This window comes from Raphanus sativus, chromosome 3 (assembly GCF_000801105.2).
Source record: "Raphanus sativus cultivar WK10039 chromosome 3, ASM80110v3, whole genome shotgun sequence".
Lineage (NCBI taxonomy): Eukaryota > Viridiplantae > Streptophyta > Magnoliopsida > Brassicales > Brassicaceae > Raphanus > Raphanus sativus.
Genome location: NC_079513.1, coordinates 22,200,196 through 22,220,107, shown reverse-complemented (window position 1 = coordinate 22,220,107; position 19,912 = coordinate 22,200,196). Strand labels below are relative to the sequence as shown.

The following is a 19,912-nucleotide window of genomic DNA, read 5'->3' as shown; positions in this document are numbered from 1 at the left end:
TTCGTGGCAAAACAAAAGGATCAACACTACAACACAATAGATATATATAATATTTTTGTTGTCGTAATAAATGATAAATCAACCATAAAATGAAACCAAAAAAACCGACCCATATGAGAAGCATTACATAATAGATACAGTGGCAACACGATTTTACAGCATTTTTTTTAAGAAGAACAAACGACTTTCAAAGAAAATGGAATCATAATCGTGATACTAAAAGTGGGTTGCTCCAAACTCATCTTAGGAACCTTTTTTTTTTTGTTGTTGTGGGGTACTTTCAAGAAAGACAATAAAAACATAAAATATCATGCTTTAGATCTCTAAGCAATGTGACTTTTCTTTAGGGGAGGGGAGGCAAGCAAAATCCATCTTTGTGTTCATTCAGAGTCCACAGCTGGAGATTTGCATGCAGCAGAGCCATTTTTCTGAAACCAAAAAGAAACAGTATTTTTGTGTGACCATGGATGGAAAGAGAGAAGAGAAGACAAGATAGAGAAGAAGAAACTTACGGGCTGGGGTTTACTAGGATCACCTCCTCCTCCTCCTCCGGACTTAGCATGACCATCAGTGGATTTACCAGGTGATCCGGTTTTGCCACCGGTCTTCTTCTCATCCCTAGCTTTGTTGAATATGACTGTGAAACCTTCAGCTGATGCTGGATCGTTCACATCCCATTCACCAAACTTGGCAAGGGACGACCTTTGTCCTGTTCATGTGATGTTTGAAACCCACAAAAATGGTGACAAACCAATACATAATATCTTTTTTTTTGGGCAAACCAATACATAATGTCTATTAGATGAAGCTCAAATGTGTTACCCCTCGCCATGCTAGAATTAATAACTAATTTGTCTATTCACATGTTGTTTAAGTGTATGATGACATTTCTATAACAAAGGCTCACCAAGCAAATGTGAAAACAGGACTTAAACTAATGAAAACCAGTTATACAATCAAGTACTGTCATGATAGGAAAAAAAAAAGGTTTTACAACGACCCAAAACTAATCAACCTTCCATTTTTTTTTCTAGCAAACAGTATAACACACACACAAAGTCAAAAGAGAGTACCAAAACTAACTCTCATAAGAGAAATTCAAAAAAGTTCTTATCCACCTATTCTTTTTGTTAGGTGAGAAAAAAAAAACTAAGTTTGAAACTAGTAGTGAAAATCAAATCTTGTCTCAAAATAAGCACAAGGCCAAAAAAAAAAAAAAACATTTGCCACACAATATTTTTTGTTTTATGCCTCTTGACTATCAAATTTCAGAACTATTTCATCTCAAATCCAAAATCAGAACCCTTCAAAACATAATAATAAGCTATTATACAAATCAAAACCTCAAATAAAGAACTCCTCCAAGTTGTTTTAAATAAATCTAAGCTTAAATCAAATCGAATTCAGATTGAATAAAAGCTAAGATCGAAACTTTAAACGATAAGAAAAACATAGATCCAGGAACAAGACAAGAGCTCATCAGAATCACAAACATCACATCTATTCTCCGATCGAAATCGTGTGTTCTATCTAGCATAACATGGCGAAACAGAATAGAAATCATTTTAAGAAGATTTGAGGTTTTTTGAACGTACCGACATAGGGGTCTGAAGAAAGGAGAGGAAGATTTAATCCCAGAGAATTAATGGAAATAAACGATTCGAAAGAAAAAGGAGATGAGAGAAAGCCGCCGAGAAAACCAAGGGAAAGTGTGAGAACACAATTGATCGCAGATGAGAGAGAGAGAGACAGACTTTCCTTTTTTTTCCTCTTTTTTTCTTTTTTCTCTCTCTCTTTTATGAGTTTTATCCTTACTCTGCCTTCTCGATGCGATGTCTGTGACGGTTTATATAAACGGAGTTAGTCCAAGTTTCGTGACGCTTTTTTGGTTTATAAACGGAACCTTGAGCTGGGCTAACGGCTGTTAATTGAGCGCTAACATGTTGGTTCCGACCGATGCAAAGCAAGTGACTTTGCTGGCTTTGTTTTGTCTTGTAGCTTTAATATTAACTAGCTTTTTACCCGCACTCCCGTGCGGGTGTTTGTTCTTCAAAATTATATATTTCACTTTTAACAACGTATATTTATTTTTTCTGATTGTTTAGAAAGAACTCGCAAAGTAAAAAGTCGGGCACCACAAAAAGATAAGGATAGAGATACATAATTTTTTTTGTTAAAAAAAGATACTCGTATATATTATCTTCTTGTTATAGATTCATACGTTATTGACTTTTGATATTGGTGTGTCTTGTTCAACTTATTTAGCGCTCATTTTATAAACTATAATATTTTTTGTTTGTTTTTATTCATTTCGTTTGGAAAATTAAACATTAAAGTGTAAAATATTAGAGTTTTACGTATATATGGGGTTGTATTAAATTTTACTATAAATATTGTGATTTAAAATTATAAAATTCAAATTTTATTATGAGATTTTATAAAACAAATATATTATTTAGACAGAAACATAAAATAATAATGAAACAAAGTTACCAAAAATAAACTTTCAAAATAAGTATATATTTTTGCAAATTTAATTTAGCAAGCCTAATTTAAGTAAATAAATTGAGCCATTTTGTTATGGTTAAAAATTTGGTACATTATATTTTACAGTTACATAAGAAACGTCTATTGTGGACCTTATACCCAGAATCTAAGCCCATATATTATTTTTTCCCCGGAAAAAAGATAGAAACATATTTTTCTTTTACCGAGTTTTCTCATTTCTTTATAAATTTCTGTATCTTTTTTTTACAAAAAAATTTATGTATCTCTATCCTTATCTTTTTGTGGTGCCGACTTTTTACCTTGCGAGTTCTTTCTAAACAATCAAGAAAAATATACTGAAGTTTTCACTCAAATGATAAATCTACTAATTTTTACTGCAAATTTTGGCATAAAGTTTTGAGTTTCTTGATTGAAGTGTATTTGATTTTTCACGATTAGGTGTATTGTTAGATTGAACCAAAAACTACAAATAAGATAGGTGATGGTTCCATATAATTATTTTGATTCCGTACCCGTGCGTCCGTCCGGGTGTTTTTTAAATTTGTAATAGATAATATTGTTATAAAATTATGATTTATAGATATATTATATATATTTTAAATGTGTTGGTTGTTAATATTTTTGTTAGATGCTGCACTAACTAAAATTACATCTTAATAAATTTAATTTTTTTTTAATTTATTGATCACTTTTATATTGTATTTGCTTATAAATTTAACCTTTTAATATGCTTGTATATACTAATACATTTATGTTTCTAAACCAATATCTTATGGAATTTTTTTTTATCTTTTCAATTTAATATGTCTTTCGAATTACTTTATATTGGAAATAAATGAGGAATATACAACACTTAAAAATAAATAGTTTTTAAATTAGGGTAATATTAATGTTTGAAAGTGAAATGTTTGATTTCAAAAGAATCATGTTTGATTAGTTATTTCCATATAACCGATTTGTATTTAAACACATAAAAATTGGAATTTTTATTTTGTAAGGTTATATTTCGAATTAATTATGTTTGATTTTAGGAAAGATAATTAAGAAAACATATCTACTAATCACGTTTTTTGGTAATAAACTCTCCACAAAATCTAGGCAAATCTAAATGATTAATATAGTAACTGTAATTTGAATTAATTATTTATTTTAAATCTAGTGGCACAAGCTGTAATTATTTAGGAAAAGTTAGGGTTAAATACTAAGTGTATTTTTATACTAATAATTCTCATTATGTTGATTTTTCTTTTTCAAAATGATATGGATACCGTAAGCATTTTGCCAAAGAACAAAATCAATTGGCTAACCTTTTCCTGTATTTCGAATATAATCAGTTTTAAAAGATGTCTTAAACGATTTTGTCAAAATCATGACACTAGTTTAGGTTGCTTTTTGCAATTATAATTCATCAAGTGGCCTATTTGTTTAATGAACTATGAATAATGTTAATTTAAATGGAAATGAGTATATAATACCTTTTTTCCTAACAAACATTGTTATTTCACAAAACTATAATCTAAAACGTCATCAGCCGCCACCATCACTCATCATCCACCAATTTTACCAAACTATATCTTAATCCACTAGCTGTTTTAGTTTTATTGCATATTTCTAGCTGCATAAGCTTATTCATAAGACTATTCTAACATACAGATTTGGTAAAATTTCATAATTATTTTGCTGAGTAATAGCTGCCATTTCTTTAAAATTCCTGATGCGTGCAACCAATTTTTGTATAACTTTGATTGATTATAAAAGCAAATTAGTATAAACGTAATAAAAATCGTTAGAAGGCTAACAGACAATCAACACATTGACAATGCACAATAATAATTATAATAATATTTGTGTTACAGGCTCACGAGTGGTACTGCAAGATTCTGTCTGCATCAAGCAAGATCCATCAGACACTATCCCAACACAACAAACCAGTTTGTCTCCATTCTGACAACGTTTACATCAAAAGATTCCTCAAAAACACAAACAGAGAAGAAGGACCTCCATGGCTCTGCATTTCACTACCCATTTTCCATGCATCACTATCTGACTGATTTACAGGTGAATTAGGCACATGAATTGCCAACACATCTCCAGCTATTTATTATTCAGAGTTTGTTCCTCTTCCTGCTTTAGTAAAGAGAAAAAAACCAAAAACAAAAGGTGAAAGAAAGAGCCAACAAATAAATATCTTTTTAACACAAGTGGAGTAAGACAGCAGTTGTAAACACACCTGGACTTGACAGAAACTCAACTAATACAGATATTTTTGGTATGGTTTTTGAGTTGTATTTGTCAGGGAAAAGAGCCAGTGAAGACGATGCATCACTGTCTTACTTGTCTTGCTCTGCATAATAGCATAAGTTCAGGTGCTTAAGCTTCTGGAACCGGTTGGCACTCACATCAAGAACTGCCAATGAAACAAAAGTATAACTATGTTGCATACTTCATTTGCTAATTAGAGAAGCGACGTTGGATGCATACAGTGAAATAGACAAAGCTCAATGAGCTTTTTAGCTGGCTCCTCTGCACATCCAGCACTTCACGGTGATGAAACTGCTGGATGTGGAGAGGGAGTAACAAGCGTAAGGCTTTAGAACGAACGGTGTTAATGCTTTAGCTGAGGGAAGGGATAAAGTATTTAAGCTTGTTTTGATGTTATCTCTTCTTGTTACAGTTTGCAAGGCATTCAGCTTCTTCTCCATACATTGTCAAGGTTATGTATAAATTTTGAGATAACTCATTGAACCGAAGGTCACAAGTTGTACAAATCAAATGATATTCAAGCGTTAGACTGAATGTGCACGCCAATGGGATGAAATTAAGTATTACATTACATCCGTTCACTAATCCTTACAAAAGCAAAACATGAACCTTCTCGAGAGATTCGAATATCATAATAGGGATCATTTGCTACAATAGGTTAAGCACAAAGAGAGTGTATTCACAAACTACTCTATGACTTGAAGCTCAAGCTACTAAGGAACTTGAAACACAGAGTTTTACTGTCTCCGAGAATCTTAGTTTGGCTCCTCGTAGTTTATGCTACTTGGTTCGGAACTTTCTCGGCAAAAGAACTGCACATTTCGAGAAATATTATGGATTAAAACTACGAAACTTATTTTAATTGTGTTCAAGTGTAGTAATCGAGAGATTTTACCTTGGGTTATACTGCGGGAACTTTTTGCAGGGAAAGTAATATCGGGATCACGGTTTTGTTGGGAATTGACACTGATAAGTATATTGCTCTTGCTGTATAAACAAAACGCTTTAGTGACTAATGACTGAACATTAAAGAATGACAGAAGCAACTAAGAAACAAAACCTGGCCCAAGAAGGAACGAATTTGTGGTTTGACAGGTCGTCATTGTCGTCTTCCTCTTCATCTTCGTCGTCTGAGCATTTGTATGGAGATATGTCGTATGACTCTTCAGACATTTTCCCTATGTTGCTTATCACCTATAAGCATAAGTACTGTTACGTATCGAGATTTCGGTCTCATCTCTAAAGAACTCCAAGCCTCTAAAAGATGAGAAAGAAACTTGTACCTTGAGATCATCCTCTCTCGAGGATCTTGATGCATTGATATCGTCGCTGGAATTACTCTTTGATCTTACTGCACGGATCCTAGCATTACCTTGCTCTTCTTTCAGTTCCTTCAGTGCTTTTATCTTCGCATCCTAAAATGTCAGTTTCTTATATTCAGTAAAACTCCTACCATCACAAACAAGAAGAGGGGTCTTAGTCTTACCATAGTAGCCTTTCTTTTCAGTTCTTTTTCAGCTTGTAGTTTCTCAGTAGCCTCTTTTTGTTGTCTCTGCATTTCTGCAACTCGCTGTCTTTTAGCTTCCTTCAACTTCTTGTCTTCTTCCCTCTGCCTCTTCTTATCCGCCATTTCAAATTCTTTTCTCTTCCGCTCTTCTTCTTTCTTTTTCTTTTCCATCTCCTGCTTCCAAGCCATCTCCGCTTCCTTTTTCTTTTGCTCTTCTTCTTTCTTTTTCTTCTCCATCTCCTGCTTTCTCAGATTTTCTTGTTCCAGCCTTGCCCGCTCAAGCTTCATAGCTTCTTTCTTCATCTTACGTTCATTTTCTTTTTGTTCAGCCATCCTTCTTGAAGCCTCAGCTGCTTCTAGGGCCTTTACCTTGACATCCCTCTTGCCTAGGGGAAACATAGACAGGGTTAGTTCATACAACTAAGTATTGCTAGACGGTTTACTAGACAATGACAAAGAAAACAATTACCTGTAATTATTGCAGCTGCCGCTTTTTGTTGCTGAACAAGTGGAACGAACGAAGTGATGTTTGAAACGATGTTGTTGTGCCTAGGTTCTTTATCTGGTAATCGCGGCCCTAGAGATGTCAAATTCGAGTTACAAGACAACTTAGTCTTGCTGAACCTGCTACTAGGCGGTCTAAGATTTCTTCCAGCGCCTGCTCCACCTTGATTCTCTTTACCTTTACCAGTGAATCTTCGGCTACCACCCTTCTTCCTTTCTGCTTTACTTTTGACACTGTTGTTGCACGTAGCAGAAAAGCTAAACGCGGTATTGACAGAATCTAGGCTCTGTCTATCAACAGGGACCTTAGCGTTAGAGACAGATGGAAGAAGTTTCCTAGGGTCTTCATCAGCATCAGTATCAGCAAGAGGTTCACTTTCGGCAGAGACACTCCCACTTTTGGAATCAGATACCTCCTTAACAGGTTCTGGTATCTCATCTTCTTTTTCCTTCTCTTCATCTATGCAAGGAAGGTCCGGAATTAAACTTCCTCGCTTCTCTGACCTCATAGACTTTGGAGAGTTGGCGCATAAGTTTTCAGGCTCCTCATCCACGTTCTCATTCTCTTCGCTAATGCAAGGTAGGTCTGGTGTCAGACTGCCCTGCTTCTCTGAACTAGCAGACTTTTGCAAACTTCTATACCACAACTTCCCATTTGGAGACATACGAGGATACCTAGCATCAGCAGTTGAGCCAGCATAGTCAGTGTACAAATTTCCTGTATAGTCATGGTTAATACCCAACTTATCCAAGACAGAGCTATCCTCCAGATTCTGACTGAAAAACATGCCATCAAGCAGCTCAGTTGAAACGGACTGATCCAAGTCCAGTTTTCCCTTGAACTTAAATGTTTTAGCCAGATGTAATGATGGAGTGGTACTGCAAGCAGACTTGCGAATTGTCTCTATGATGGTTGCACTTTCTGCTGTAGTTTTTGGAAGTTGGAAGCTGTCATGTGTTATCTGGTTTTTGGAATCTCTTTGACTTTCATCATCGGTTTGGACAATAAAGCCCTCCAAAACAGGGGGGCTGCCATCGTCTGCGCCTGTCAAACCAAAGGGAGATGAACAAGGAGAATAATCTGAACTGCGGACGCCACTAGCGAATAGGTGAGAGGTTTCTCCAACAAATGGCAAAAAGTCCATATTTTCTGTTTTAAATCCATGATTTGGAGCAATTTGACTCCTCTCTGCACTTAGCTGTTCTGGTCTGAACGAAAGCGAGGTAGGACTCATCAATCCAGCTTCCTTGAATAAGTAACCCTGCAAATATCTGTATTCAGTTAATGACACATCATACAGAACACGAGAAAACATTATTCAAACTATCAGCTTGAGCTGTACTGTAGTTTCATCTCTTGGCAGACAATTAATAAAGTCATACAAACAAAGACACACAATAATGAGCACGGATAAGCTGAGATATTGATTAGGATTTCAGATTTTTGCCGATAATTTTTATGGTTAATAGCTTTATATACACATGTGCATCTGCTTGATACTACGGCACTTAAGTTTAGATTGATATTTCCAGGTCAAGTATAATTGTCGATTTCCCTTTAGAGCAAGGATTGAAGATATATTTCTAAATTGAGCGGCTACACTAGGACACATATTCAAGAGAGAAATACTCTACTATTTATAAGACAAACTTAAGAAGCATGAGAAATACAGCACATACCTCTTCAAAACGTAGTTCAGATGACGATGCAGATCCAATCATCTTTTGTAACTCAACTTCATAGTGATCTGTAGGTGTAGATCCAATTATCTTCTGTAATTCGACATCATAGTGATTGAGGTCGTGACATGCGGCTTCCTCACAACGATGTACTGCTTCCCTAACAGAATCTGAGTCCAGAATGTGTCCCTGCAATATATAAAACCCCAAGATTAAAAAAACACTTTAGTTACATTTGGAAGGACAGAGTGGTTTAAAACTCTTATATATTGAACTTTCCAAAGACATAGGAAAGAACATTCACCCCTGGGCTTGACGAAGGCTCTCTACTAGTTAGTTTCTCAAGGGTTCTTCTCCGCTTATTCTGCAGCTGGGAACTAGAGCAAATAATTTTCTGTATAGAGCCCTCCTGACAATGAGATTCACCTGTTTCTGCAAATGCTGTATTCTTATCATCTGGGGAAACACCTTCGTCAGCGGATGTTTCAAATTGAGGTCTCTTTTTCGATGCATCTAGCTGACCAGCGAATGTATTTGACTCTGGATGTTCATTTCCTCCGACTCTCGAGCCAGTATGGCTTGCAGGCGATTCCATTTCTGATACCATTTCTTTCTTCAAACCATTATTATCTTCAATGTCATTTATGGCATTGACTGCCAAGAAATTAACTTCAGAATCAGTGAGAGATGGAACATCTGACACCCTTGCGGCAGATGCTGGGGCCTTCTCCATTGTAGATTTTTCTCGACTATTCATTGGAATGTCACTAAAGCTGCGTTCTCCATTATCATCAGAGGAGGGTGATTCAGGCTTCACAGGAGCAGGGAGATCAAGGGTTCTCGGTGATGAGTTTCCTGCTCTAACTTCAAGCTGTTCGTCAGCCAATTTACGATCAGATCCAACAGATAGAGCCTTGTATTCATTTGCTGATTCCTCTTCAATGGCCGAGCTTCTTGGCTTACTTAATATTACATGGCATTGGTTACTCCCCTCTTTGGTCAATGAACCCTGTGACTGTACTTCCTTGGACATACAACTAATATCCCGTTTTTGAGAATGGTCAATCAAGCCTTCTGGAGCACCGCTTTCCTGAAGAATAGATTCAACCACCACTTGCTCAACTACCGTGATGTCAGTTTGGCTTAAACTTCTAGACCTTGAGATACTGCTAACTTCCGTTGATTCACCGGTGTTATCTTCCTCCACTGATAAAGCTTCACCAGTAACAGTTACGGGTTTCAACAATACACTTCTATCGTCTGATTGGATTAATGAGTAAGAGGACCCAACAATGCCCAAAAGCTCGGTCTTGGGTATATTGTTTTCAGTTGCACTCACAAGTGTCGTCTCATCTGTGGATAGACCCGTTAGGCTGACTCTTCCAGCACTTGAACATCTGTTACTTTCAACACATCCACCCTTTCCTTTTAATTGATCGTCCTCGGTGAAATGTTCAAGTACTAAACCTTCAACATCAATAGTCGACGGAATCAGTGGCTCCTTTACACATGCACCCTTTTCTTTTGGTTGATCGTCGCTAGTAATATCTTCAACTACTAATCTTTCAACACGAGCAGTAGAGGGAATCAGCGATTCATTTACTTCGCAGGCTTGCACTAATGAAATTGAATCTCTTGGTTCCACGACAACTGAAGAGGACTCGACAGAGCCTGAATGCTCGGTCTCGAATCTCTTTCCTCGAGATATACTATCTGCAACACCGATTGTAGAGGGAATCAGTGACTCTTTTACACCTTCACCCTTTTCTTTTGCTTGATCGTTGCTGGCAATATTTTCAACCAACAAACCTTCAACATCAGTGATCGAGGGAATCAGTGACTTCTCTGCATCACCACCTTGCAGTAATGAAATTGAATGTCTTGGCTCCAGGTCAACTGAAGAAGACTTAACAGAGCCTGAATGCTCAGCCTCTGATTCATTTGTCCGTGCATTGCTGCTGGATCTTGTTTTGATTTCAGACTTAAAGATTCTCGTTCCAGCATCTGTCACCATAGGATCTTCATTAGTGAGAGGTATTACCTGGGGTAATTCTACTCTATCATCTGCCCGGTGAGAAGGATCTGAATTTCTTGACGGAATGCTACCCGAAACAAAGTTGCTAGACTTTTGATGTTCCCTCTTGGATCTTTCATGGCTTGAGCTTTTAGATCTTGTACCTCCATCGAGATAAGCTGTTTCATTGCAACTTCTGCGTTGGGTATCATCCACTTTAACAGGCACCTCATCAATTGTCTCAATGGTCTGTAATACATTCATTTCACTCACATGACCAGACTCGAGTAGAGATTTTGGTACAATAGAAGCAGAAGTATCTCCACTGGTAGCTATTTGCAAAGGAACCATTTTCTGGTGTGGGGTTGAAGACTCTGTAGATAAGATAAACTTAATACACTGATCCCCTCCTTTACCTTGAGAATTGCTGTCCTCTTCTTCGTCGGGACAACCTTCATCATTCTCATCATGCTTAAATAAATTTATTTCCCTAACACTGTCGGACCTTAAAGAAGCAATCCCAAGGCCTATATCTCCACCTGGAGAAGGTTTGAGCTCATTTCTACGGTTTGAACGGCTTCTGGAAGCTTTGGCACTACTTCGACGCTCAAAATCTTTCTGACGTGACTTCGATCTCTGAATCTTATCAAGCGGTACTGGTAGTCCAGGGTCAACGCAAGTGTTTGGTTCGGTTTCATCTTGACAATATCCGAGAGTCGATGGTTCCCGCTCACAACCAGTACTCGAGACACTTTTAAGAACCATCTTCCCTTGGCTACGTCCAGGAGATGTACCATTTTCAACTCTCTGATTCTGACTGTGTCCACGCGACGGACAACTTTGATTCTCTCTGCAATCAATTGAGACACTTTCTGGCAACGGTTCCTCCTCATGGGCATCTCTAGGAAATGCAGTACCAGCATCCTGTTCGTGAGAGTGATCTGAAACGCGTCGGACTAAGTTGTGCGAGAGGTGGTGTTGATGTTCTTCTTCTTCAAACAAGTGCTCTTCCGAAGTGTTATCTACCACAGATGTCATGCCTACACTGTCAGCTAGAAAACTGACGGGCCGCTGATACTGAAAGAAACGGCCGGTAGGAGGACAAATGATGGAATGTCTGGATTGAGGAAATAAGAGCCCCGAGATGATCTTATTCAACTCTGTACACATGTAAACAAACATCAGAATAAGAAGAACGAAACAGAAACTCTTCACTTAAAACCATCTCTGGAATACATATATAACAAATAATGCTCAGGAACCCTAACATCATTTTATAATCTTGTAATTAAACATCAAATTACGCTAATAAGCATCAATCATTTTCGATTTTTAAGTACCAAACAACTTCGCAGCATCAATCCCACACTAACCAACACTAGGGAACAGTGAAATTGACATTGCTGCGAGAGAAATCGAGCAACGAAGGAAGCAGTACCGGAAGTTTCGGAAGGTAGAGACGAGGGAGACCAGAGCCACGGAGGAGGGGAGACTCCGGCGAGAAGGCACTTGGAGGCTAAATGGTGGTCAAAGAGATCTACTTGTTGCTTGACCTGCTCGACGATTCGCCTCTCCCTCTCAAAGATCTGAGCGAAGAGATTCTGCATGTTCGCATTCGCCGTCGGATTATCCCTGCCGGAAAACATCGCCGACGACCTAAACCCTCCAGGGATAGATCGAGTGAGAGAGACCTAGTAGCGCGGATTCGAATTTCAAAATTTTGGGGATAAGGATTCCATTTCTCCTTTTTTTAAATTATTTTTAACCACCACTACGAAAAAAAATAAAAAAAAAATAAACCCTCGCGAGAACTCAAAACTGTGCGTTTTAACTCCAAATAAAACGGTGTCGTAAAGTGTACTTTTACACGACGTCGTTCGGGTCTATCCTTTATTCATGATCTGTCTTCTACACACTCGCCGGAGTGATCGTCACAGGCTATAAGATTCGATCATCAGTTCAAATGGATGTCTCTCTACCAGTGGATAAACTATCTATCGGATCACAACCTGAGTAAATTTCAAAGCCTTTTTTTTTTATTGATTTCGATATTTTTCTCTCAGTGAAAATTATCTGATCCATTTGGTTACTTATGGTGATGAGATTCTCACCAAATTCACTGTACATTCTTGGTATTGACTCTTTTTTTTTTGCGGTCGTTTTGGTCTGTAATAGGGACAAAAAATGTGTAGTGCTAGTGGCAACTGGGAGTTTCAATCCTCCTACGTTCATGCATTTACGCATGTTTGGTGAGTAATCTCTTACTAGAGTACAGCTCTAGAGTTCAATTGCTTGTCAATGGGTTTCAAATTTGCGCAATGTCAAAATTCGAACATTTTTTAGGCATTAGGAACAGTGTATGACTGGTGGTTTCATTTGTTACTCTAGAGTATTAAGTAGCTTAGATTTGGTTGCACTATTAGCTTTGAACTTAAGAGGCTTCTTGGAATATTCATGTTGATGCCTGTCTGGTCGAATGTTCTTGATACGAGACCTTTTGTCCAGAATTTCCTTGCTTTGAACTGATGAGTTCTTTGTTTCGTTGTTTAGAGCTGGCCAGAGATGCATTACGCTCGGAGGGGTTTCATGTTCTTGGAGGCTATATGTCTCCAGTAAATGATGCATACAAGAAAGAGGTATGATTTTAGGCAGCTTGAATTAATATCTTAGTTTCTTTCAATTACAACTCTTTTTTTTCTGAATCAATGCTAATGGACACGTTCCATCACCAACTAGGAACTTCGGCTTCTTTTTTTAGCACCCAATTTTTTTTGTTTTACTGTTTAATCTCCTTGAGAGATAATAAAGTAAATCAGGTTCTGTGTAGGGACTTTTATCTGCAGAGCATCGTCTAGAGATGTGTAATCTGGCTTGCAAAAGCTCCGACTTTATTATGGTTGATCCGTGGGAGGTACTCCATCTCTCTCTCTCTCTTACCCTCAAAATCTTTTGATAACTTCTTTTTAGGAAGAAACCGTTGTCTTCTTACAGAACCATGAAAACTGTTTCTACAGGCATCCCAAGACAGCTACCAACGAAGTTTGGTGGTTTTATCAAGGGTCAAGACTTTCCTTACAAACAATCGCCTTGTACCCATGGGTAAGAAAACTGCAAAACATTGTCCCATGTGGTCTTTAGCATCTTTCTACTCATAGTTTATCTCACTTACATTTTTGAGTAATTGATAGTTACTAAGCAACTTTCAAGCTAAAGTCTATAGTGTGTGGTTTCAAATGCTAGAATCTCTCAAAGTAATGCTACTATGTGGCTCGGATTTACTGCAATCTTTTTGCACTCCCGGTGTTTGGATCCCTGAGCAGGTAAAACCAAGGCAGTCTAACTAATGCAGCATGTTTTATCGATTCTACTCATAGTTATGCTCCCTTATAAACATTGTGTTTCTGAAGGTAAAGAGTATCTGTAAAGACTATGGGATTGTGTGCATCCGTAGAGAAGGACAAGATGTTGAAAACATGATCTTTGGTGACAGAATCTTATACGAAACCCGTGTAAGTACTACCGCAGTTTCTTGTTTTTTTTCCGGTTATCTCTGTATCAAATGAGTCTAATCTAAATACGGTTTCTTTTGCAGGATAATATCAGAATCGTCAACAATTTTGTTCCTAACCAGATTAGCTCAAGTAGATTAAGGTAGTTTGATGTTTATGTGTCCTCCTCAAGAATATGTCATTTACACCAAAAAAAAAATATTGGCTTCTCCTTGCTCATCCCTCTACTTCTTAACACAGGCAATGCATTTCGAGAGGATTATCGGTTAAGTACTTGACCGAAGATGGAGTGATAGATTACATCAGGCAACACCAACTTTACACTGAGCTCACATAACAAAAGCTGAGAGGATTGTTTACTTCACCAAATCAAATATTACTACAATTCAAATAATGTTGATAAACAGAAAGTAGTCATATTAAATGTTCCTCCTTAGATTCTTTGTGTTCAAGATTTAACAAAGAACGAATACGTATCCACCAAGGCAACAACAACCACAATAACAAGTACAACAAAGTGACTACTAATCTTTTTAAATCTGATTCTCAAGGTTTAATCACAAGCCACGTTAGCGGCTTTGAACTTTTGTGCTTGCCGGCGAGCAGCCGGCTCAGAGATCATGGCCTGAATGAGCATAGTCTTCACCTCCCAAGGCGCGTAAGAAAAGCTCCTTCTCGCGTAAGAGTTGAGCAGAGCAGCGGTCCCCTGCTTCAGCAGCGCACCGTACGCGTTCCCTTCCTCGTCGTTCCTGGCCGTCGATTCCACCAGCGTCAGATCAGATCTCCAACGCTCCTTCGCCACCATCACTCCGAACATTCTCTCCACCGTGGATCTCTCGGGCACCATCCTCGGCCATGCCTCCCTCCTGCTGCTCCAATACCTGCAAACACGTTAGATTCAGGTCTGAGAAAATGCTCGAGAGTAGTCGGAGGAGGAAGAGGGGTTTGATTAAAATTTACTGCGGCGTGCATCGTCCTCTGTGTCTGGTGTAGAAGACGCCAGGCCTCGTGGCGGATGAATCTCCGGTGAAGAAGCAGAGTAAGCAGAAGGCGAGTAGAAGGAGTCCACTAAGCGAGCAATGTGAGTCCATTGATAGACCAAGAAAACAGCATTGATCAACCAAAGTCCTTGTGTCTTCGACTTCTTTATTTACCACAGAATCAGTGATTGCTTGAGAGATTGGGTCTGGTTTTGTCTGTTGCTGCCTTGGGAATAGAGAGTGACTTTGGACATTGACTATTTTACCCATGGAATTCAAATTAAAGGAGACAACGACAGGGAGGTAAACGTCATTTCCAGAAGCGCACATGTCATGAGGTGGTCTTTTTTTTGTCATGAGGTGGCCTAAACTACATTTAGTTCATGTTCTGATCATGTGCAATTAGTCAGTCATCACGTGACTTGCTCGCTGCCTACAGTCAGTGATCAACTAACCTGAGACTCTCCTCAGTAAGATTTTTGAAGTTACTGTGTTTTGTTTTGTTTCTCTGCTCAGGTGTTTCTTTGTAATCATTGGTTTAAGATAACATACGAGTCTGTTATGCATCAGTTGATAGAGAGAGTAAGCATGTTTCAAGACTCGAGTTGTTGTGTTGCATGAGTGATTGTTACTTGCAACTTCTCGAGTAATTAGGAAAGAAAAGACGGATGAAATGAACAAGATTTCAGACAAACTGAAAAAACTGAAAACTAAATACAATAAAGACTCGTGAAAAGATAGTTAAACCTTACTCTTACACACTCTCTTTTTTTTTTGAATGAATGTTAAATTTTATTCAATCCAAAAAAAAAACTATTTTGTACATTTTACAATGCAACCTTCATAGAAAGAAATTTGTCTATACTTCTCATAACTACTCTAAAAATCATGAAACTGGCTTTATGGAGAACAGTATTGTAAACCCCCTTCCAATTTATTATCTCCAGCACTTTGAATTGAAAGGAATATATTTCTGACGCTTCTATCTATCATTCTGATCATCCTGTTTGGAGGCAGTGAAGCTTCTCCATGTCTTCTACCATTTCTCTCCATCCACAACCCATGAATAGATGCTTGAAACACATATTTCAAAGTAAAGCTCTACTCTACACACTCGCCTATGTTCAAGGCTCTTTAGTTGAATTAACAAGCATCTTAGTTGATTCACTAAAGTTTTATAAACTCGTCTATAATACTGTATCTATAACTTTTCACACAAAAAGTAGACAATTTCTAGATTATATTGTAACTTTTGTAATGTTCTACATACGATCAAATCGAATGCAAACCGAATACATGTCAAAAGTTACAATAGCTACTTAAACAAAGTTTAGCCTAAAACCCTGGCTAGTTCCGGTTTAAGAGAACCGAGTGTGGGTAAAAAGCACACAAAATTCACTCAGCCCCTTAAAAACGCCGATAAACTTCCCATATTCCCAATTTTCCGGTTAGACTTAAGAGGTTGCTTATATACAAAGAAGATACCTATCTTCGTTCTCCTTCCTATGCCCTCGGTTTTCTTTTCCCGGTTCTAGAACGTTTACGAGACGTTCCACAACCTTCCATCTTCCACTTGAGGTCACCATTATTAGCAAGCACAGATTGTTGACAATGGAACGTCCTGAGATTCGTCACAGTCGCGTATACAATGACTTCACTTCTCGGTTCAGAAACCACTCTTCTCTCAACCACACCGCTTTGACCGCAACTAGATTCTTCAACCGCTTTCTCTCTCAGGCTCTGCAGCACAGCCTCCTTGTCAATCATCTCCTCATGCTCTTCTCTTGAAACCTACATTAAGTTTTTCAAAAAATGCTCATCAGTCAAATATAACAAAGACCTTTTTTATACATAGTATGTGTGCTTAACTAACCTCATATTTGAAGGGAATGGTAATTTTGGTGGAGAGAGAGTCACAACCGTCACTGTAGTTAATTATCAAGAATATATCAAATGTCTCGGCTTCCGTTGTTCTCCTGTATTAAAGAAAGACATGTTATAATGAGACATAAGAGATCGACTCTTGAAGAAAAGTGTTTGATACCTTTTAATGATAAACGGCTGCTCATCGAGAACTGCATCTTTGAACTTATTGTTATCTGAGAAGGAGATCTGTTTCACAAAAGAAAAAAAAAACGAATCAGAAACGCTCACACAAACACCATTTAGGAGATACAGTTAGTTTATTAACACTTCACCTCAACTGATTCGATGAAGGGTAGCTGAGAAGCCAATCCATGAACACTTGCAACACGAAGTGTCCAGTTAATGTACCTTTCATCTGTATAAACAGAAACGAAAAACATGTGAAGTGAATAATACTATGAAAAGCGAGTTAAGGAGAGTAAAAGATTCATGATCAAATTTTGGTAGCTGGTGGTTACACCTCTGCTTAAGGATTGGTTAAGTATTATCTGGAAAAGATCAATTCTGACATATGGAGGAATCTGCATGTTGAGTGATTCCATGACCCCTGCAACCACCTGCAACATCAAAAGAATTATATATCTTTATAAAGACACAAATTTGAGCACGGTTCTGAAGGTAAGTAATCTGCTATATACTTAGGTTTTGGCAACAATTTTAGAAAAATATCTGTATATATTTAAAGAGGTTAAAATCTATTACCTTATCAACAAAACCGTGAATCACTACGTCTGCTTTCTTGTCCTTTGGGGTTTTCTGTAAAGACGAATATAATTAGTCTACATCCTTCCATATATATATACACATGAACAAAAGAGATGATTTTACCTGAAGATTAACAATGACAATCTTGCCTCCACCCCTGAGACACTTGAGAGGCAAGTTGCAAGCTGGGGTTATCTGCAAACTGCAAAAAAAAAAGGAGTAAGGCTCATGAAGAAAAATCCAGTTTAGGCAGTTTAGTCACTCAATAAATGATTAAAGAGATTCTAAACATGGGAGTTCTTAAGAGTCATTAGTTACCTGGTACCCAAACATAGTACAAGATCAGCCCTTTTGCAGTGTTTCTCTGCAGGATCAAGCTCTTTTGGAGGTAAAGCATCCTAACACAAAAAGAAAGAAGCATAAAGAGACACAGATTATAGCTATTTAAGAGTCTTACACAACAAGGTTGAGATCAAAGCGTTTGTATTAAAAGGGAGAAGAAAACTCACCTCCCAATCTAAGACCGTATCTTTAAGTTTAGCACCACACTTTGCATTAGAGCACTTTCTCGAAGTCTCTTTTAATCCAATAGTTTCCACCTCGAAATCACGCAGGTACCTTCAGAAAAGTTCAGAAAGGCTGTTACCATCTAAGAGAGAGAAAGAGGGAATAGCATATGTATGTTTTGTCTTACTCAGCTCCACATGATGGGCACATCTCCATAAAAGAGTCTCCATGCAGTTCAGAGAGCTTCTCTCTTGGTATCCCAGATCGAAGATGCAACCCATCCACATTCTAATAATTTTTATGAAGACAACAAGATCCTTTCAGTGATCAGTCATTTAAGTAAGACGAAAGAAGAATAATTTACCTGACTGATGACAAACTTTAGAATGCCAGCTCTTTCTAACTCAACCAAAGCCATATGAGTCATGCTCGGCATCGCACGATGAAACGGCAGAGATGCTTTTGGTAGATCTTTGCCCTCACGCTGAAACCCAAATCAACATGGAACCACAAAGTGTAAGTTACTAGGAGATGATGCTTCTTAAGCAATGATGATAACAAGGTGGAATAAAAACAGATAACTGACTTGCAATGTCCAAATGCCTTTGGGGCCTCTGAAATCAGGTATACCACAAGAAGTTGAGATGCCTGCACCTGTGAAGACCACTAGATGCTTACTCTGCAAACATAAAACCCACCTTCTTCAAGATACTTTTAAAACAACAAGAAACATGCAAAAATAAATTACTAGGAATACAAAAGAGAGTACCTTTTGAATCATCTTAGCAAGTTCTTCAATCTGCAATACAAAATCAGACAGTAAATAAACAAAATTTAAAAGCTGAGATCAAGCCAACCATATCCTATATCACACCCCCAAACTTTTGCCTCATTAATTACAACTCTTGTTTCAAACAACATATCTCACATAATCAATAGCCACATTACAACCTAAATCATCTCAAGACGCTTGTTATTACCTAATTTCAATTGTTCAATTAACTTAATGCAAGTTCAGAAAAAAAAAAAAACATGTACTCTAAAACCTAAACTATATATTATATGAAATCATTAACGAACTATTTGATAACCCTCACGAAGACAAAGATAACGCGTAAATCAAAGACTACGACAGAACACGCGAAGGATCAACTGTCCTAACAACGATCAATCACCGAGTAATTAAACCCTCGAAAACCCAGGAGGAGGAGAGGAGACCTGACCTTGCATTGCAGAACATGAGAAGGGTCGAAGAATTCAGCCATGCCCACTTGACCAACATCTTCGATGAAAGATAGTTTCTCTGCGTAACCTAAAGACATTTTTTGAGATTTTTCTTCTTACAAAAAGATCTTCTCTTTTCTCTCTCTCTCTCTCTCTCGACAAAAACACCCTTCCCTTCCCCTGTCTGCTCTCCTATGTTGTTAATTGAAAAGCAGAGGGGATCTCTTTAAAAGACTTGGACTGTGTGTTTAAGGAGAATAAATATTTCATTTAAAGAAACAAATTATTTTATGTTATTTTTTGTAGGTCAATTCTCAATACCATTCCTTATTTTATTTTGTTTTCTTATTATATTCGTTTTCTTGGTAAGATTCCCAAAGGTATAAGAAATGTTTTTAAAGGTTTAGTAAAATTACTGAATAATCTATTAATTTTTACTAATTTTTCTTTGTTTTTTTCAGATAATAAACTTTTACAAACCTAACTCAAAATTTGTAATGTTTAAATAGATGTGTTACAGTTAGAGAATGTAAACTTGTTTAATGGTATTATTTTAAAAAAATGTTTAAGTATCCTAAACACGAGC

General features: G+C 37.5%; 5 protein-coding genes across 6 annotated transcripts in view; 1 reads left to right on the top strand and 4 right to left on the bottom strand.

Moving 5' to 3' along the window:
• LOC130509481 (protein NOI4-like) overlaps positions 1–1,749 on the bottom strand; it is a 4,998-nt gene extending 3,249 nt beyond the window's left edge. The window contains exon 1 of the mRNA XM_057005558.1: positions 1,596–1,749. Coding sequence (XP_056861538.1) covers positions 1,596–1,601 — 6 coding nt within the window. The 5' untranslated portion in view covers positions 1,602–1,749. The remainder of the gene's footprint in view (positions 1–1,595) is intronic.
• Positions 1,750–5,306: 3,557 nt separating this feature from the next.
• On the bottom strand, positions 5,307–12,203 carry LOC130509254 (uncharacterized). Of its 2 annotated transcripts, none has more exons than XM_057005021.1 (9): positions 11,914–12,203; positions 8,766–11,635; positions 8,462–8,650; positions 6,747–8,043; positions 6,257–6,663; positions 6,054–6,185; positions 5,831–5,964; positions 5,666–5,757; positions 5,307–5,582 (listed from the first exon to the last, which is right to left on the bottom strand). In XM_057005021.1, exons 1-9 carry the CDS (start codon positions 12,119–12,121, stop codon positions 5,551–5,553), a joined length of 5,361 nt encoding a protein of 1,786 aa, XP_056861001.1. In that variant the 5' UTR covers positions 12,122–12,203; the 3' UTR covers positions 5,307–5,550. The 2 variants fall into 2 exon arrangements, with proteins under 2 accessions (XP_056861001.1, XP_056861002.1); XM_057005022.1 differs by having other exon boundaries at positions 6,054–6,176.
• A 148-nt stretch (positions 12,204–12,351) lies between these two features.
• Positions 12,352–14,454, top strand: LOC130509490 (nicotinamide/nicotinic acid mononucleotide adenylyltransferase). Its single transcript, XM_057005605.1, has 9 exons — positions 12,352–12,488; positions 12,651–12,724; positions 13,026–13,111; positions 13,303–13,386; positions 13,490–13,574; positions 13,716–13,795; positions 13,883–13,984; positions 14,068–14,126; positions 14,225–14,454. The coding sequence occupies exons 1-9, from the start codon at positions 12,439–12,441 to the stop codon at positions 14,319–14,321; spliced, it is 717 nt and encodes a 238-aa protein (XP_056861585.1). The 5' UTR covers positions 12,352–12,438; the 3' UTR covers positions 14,322–14,454.
• Positions 14,376–15,260, bottom strand: LOC108844582 (uncharacterized). The gene is made up of 2 exons (XM_018617864.2): positions 14,945–15,260; positions 14,376–14,865 (listed from the first exon to the last, which is right to left on the bottom strand). The coding sequence occupies exons 1-2, from the start codon at positions 15,232–15,234 to the stop codon at positions 14,538–14,540; spliced, it is 618 nt and encodes a 205-aa protein (XP_018473366.2). The 5' UTR covers positions 15,235–15,260; the 3' UTR covers positions 14,376–14,537.
• An 887-nt stretch (positions 15,261–16,147) lies between these two features.
• LOC108844671 (NAD-dependent protein deacetylase SRT1) lies at positions 16,148–19,542 on the bottom strand. Its single transcript, XM_018617955.2, has 14 exons — positions 19,326–19,542; positions 18,872–18,901; positions 18,689–18,781; positions 18,467–18,586; positions 18,290–18,390; positions 18,105–18,213; positions 17,914–17,993; positions 17,719–17,797; positions 17,593–17,646; positions 17,351–17,447; positions 17,163–17,245; positions 17,009–17,076; positions 16,838–16,940; positions 16,148–16,755 (listed from the first exon to the last, which is right to left on the bottom strand). Exons 1-14 carry the CDS (start codon positions 19,422–19,424, stop codon positions 16,468–16,470), a joined length of 1,404 nt encoding a protein of 467 aa, XP_018473457.1. The 5' UTR covers positions 19,425–19,542; the 3' UTR covers positions 16,148–16,467.
• Between the last annotated feature and the right edge of the window lie 370 nt (positions 19,543–19,912).

Excerpts from the sequence above, each read along its gene's own strand:
- LOC108844582 (XM_018617864.2), bottom strand. The coding sequence starts at position 15,234 with ATGGGTAAAATAGTCAATGTCCAAAGTCACTCTCTATTCCCAAGGCAG. Across the intron at positions 14,866-14,944 it reads AGAGGACGATGCACGCCGCA|GTATTGGAGCAGCAGGAGGG; the intron begins GTAAATTTTAAT and ends ACGTGTTTGCAG.
- LOC108844671 (XM_018617955.2), bottom strand. The coding sequence starts at position 19,424 with ATGTCTTTAGGTTACGCAGAGAAACTATCTTTCATCGAAGATGTTGGT. Across the intron at positions 17,798-17,913 it reads GTACTATGTTTGGGTACCAG|TTTGCAGATAACCCCAGCTT; the intron begins GTAACTAATGAC and ends TTTTTTTTGCAG. Across the intron at positions 17,077-17,162 it reads CCTTCATCGAATCAGTTGAG|ATCTCCTTCTCAGATAACAA; the intron begins GTGAAGTGTTAA and ends TTTGTGAAACAG.
- LOC130509490 (XM_057005605.1), top strand. The coding sequence starts at position 12,439 with ATGGATGTCTCTCTACCAGTGGATAAACTATCTATCGGATCACAACCT. Across the intron at positions 12,725-13,025 it reads CATGCATTTACGCATGTTTG|AGCTGGCCAGAGATGCATTA; the intron begins GTGAGTAATCTC and ends TTCGTTGTTTAG. Across the intron at positions 14,127-14,224 it reads ATTAGCTCAAGTAGATTAAG|GCAATGCATTTCGAGAGGAT; the intron begins GTAGTTTGATGT and ends TTCTTAACACAG.
- LOC130509254 (XM_057005021.1), bottom strand. The coding sequence starts at position 12,121 with ATGTTTTCCGGCAGGGATAATCCGACGGCGAATGCGAACATGCAGAAT. Across the intron at positions 11,636-11,913 it reads TCTACCTTCCGAAACTTCCG|AGTTGAATAAGATCATCTCG; the intron begins GTACTGCTTCCT and ends ACATGTGTACAG. Across the intron at positions 5,758-5,830 it reads TTCGTTCCTTCTTGGGCCAG|CAAGAGCAATATACTTATCA; the intron begins GTTTTGTTTCTT and ends TTGTTTATACAG.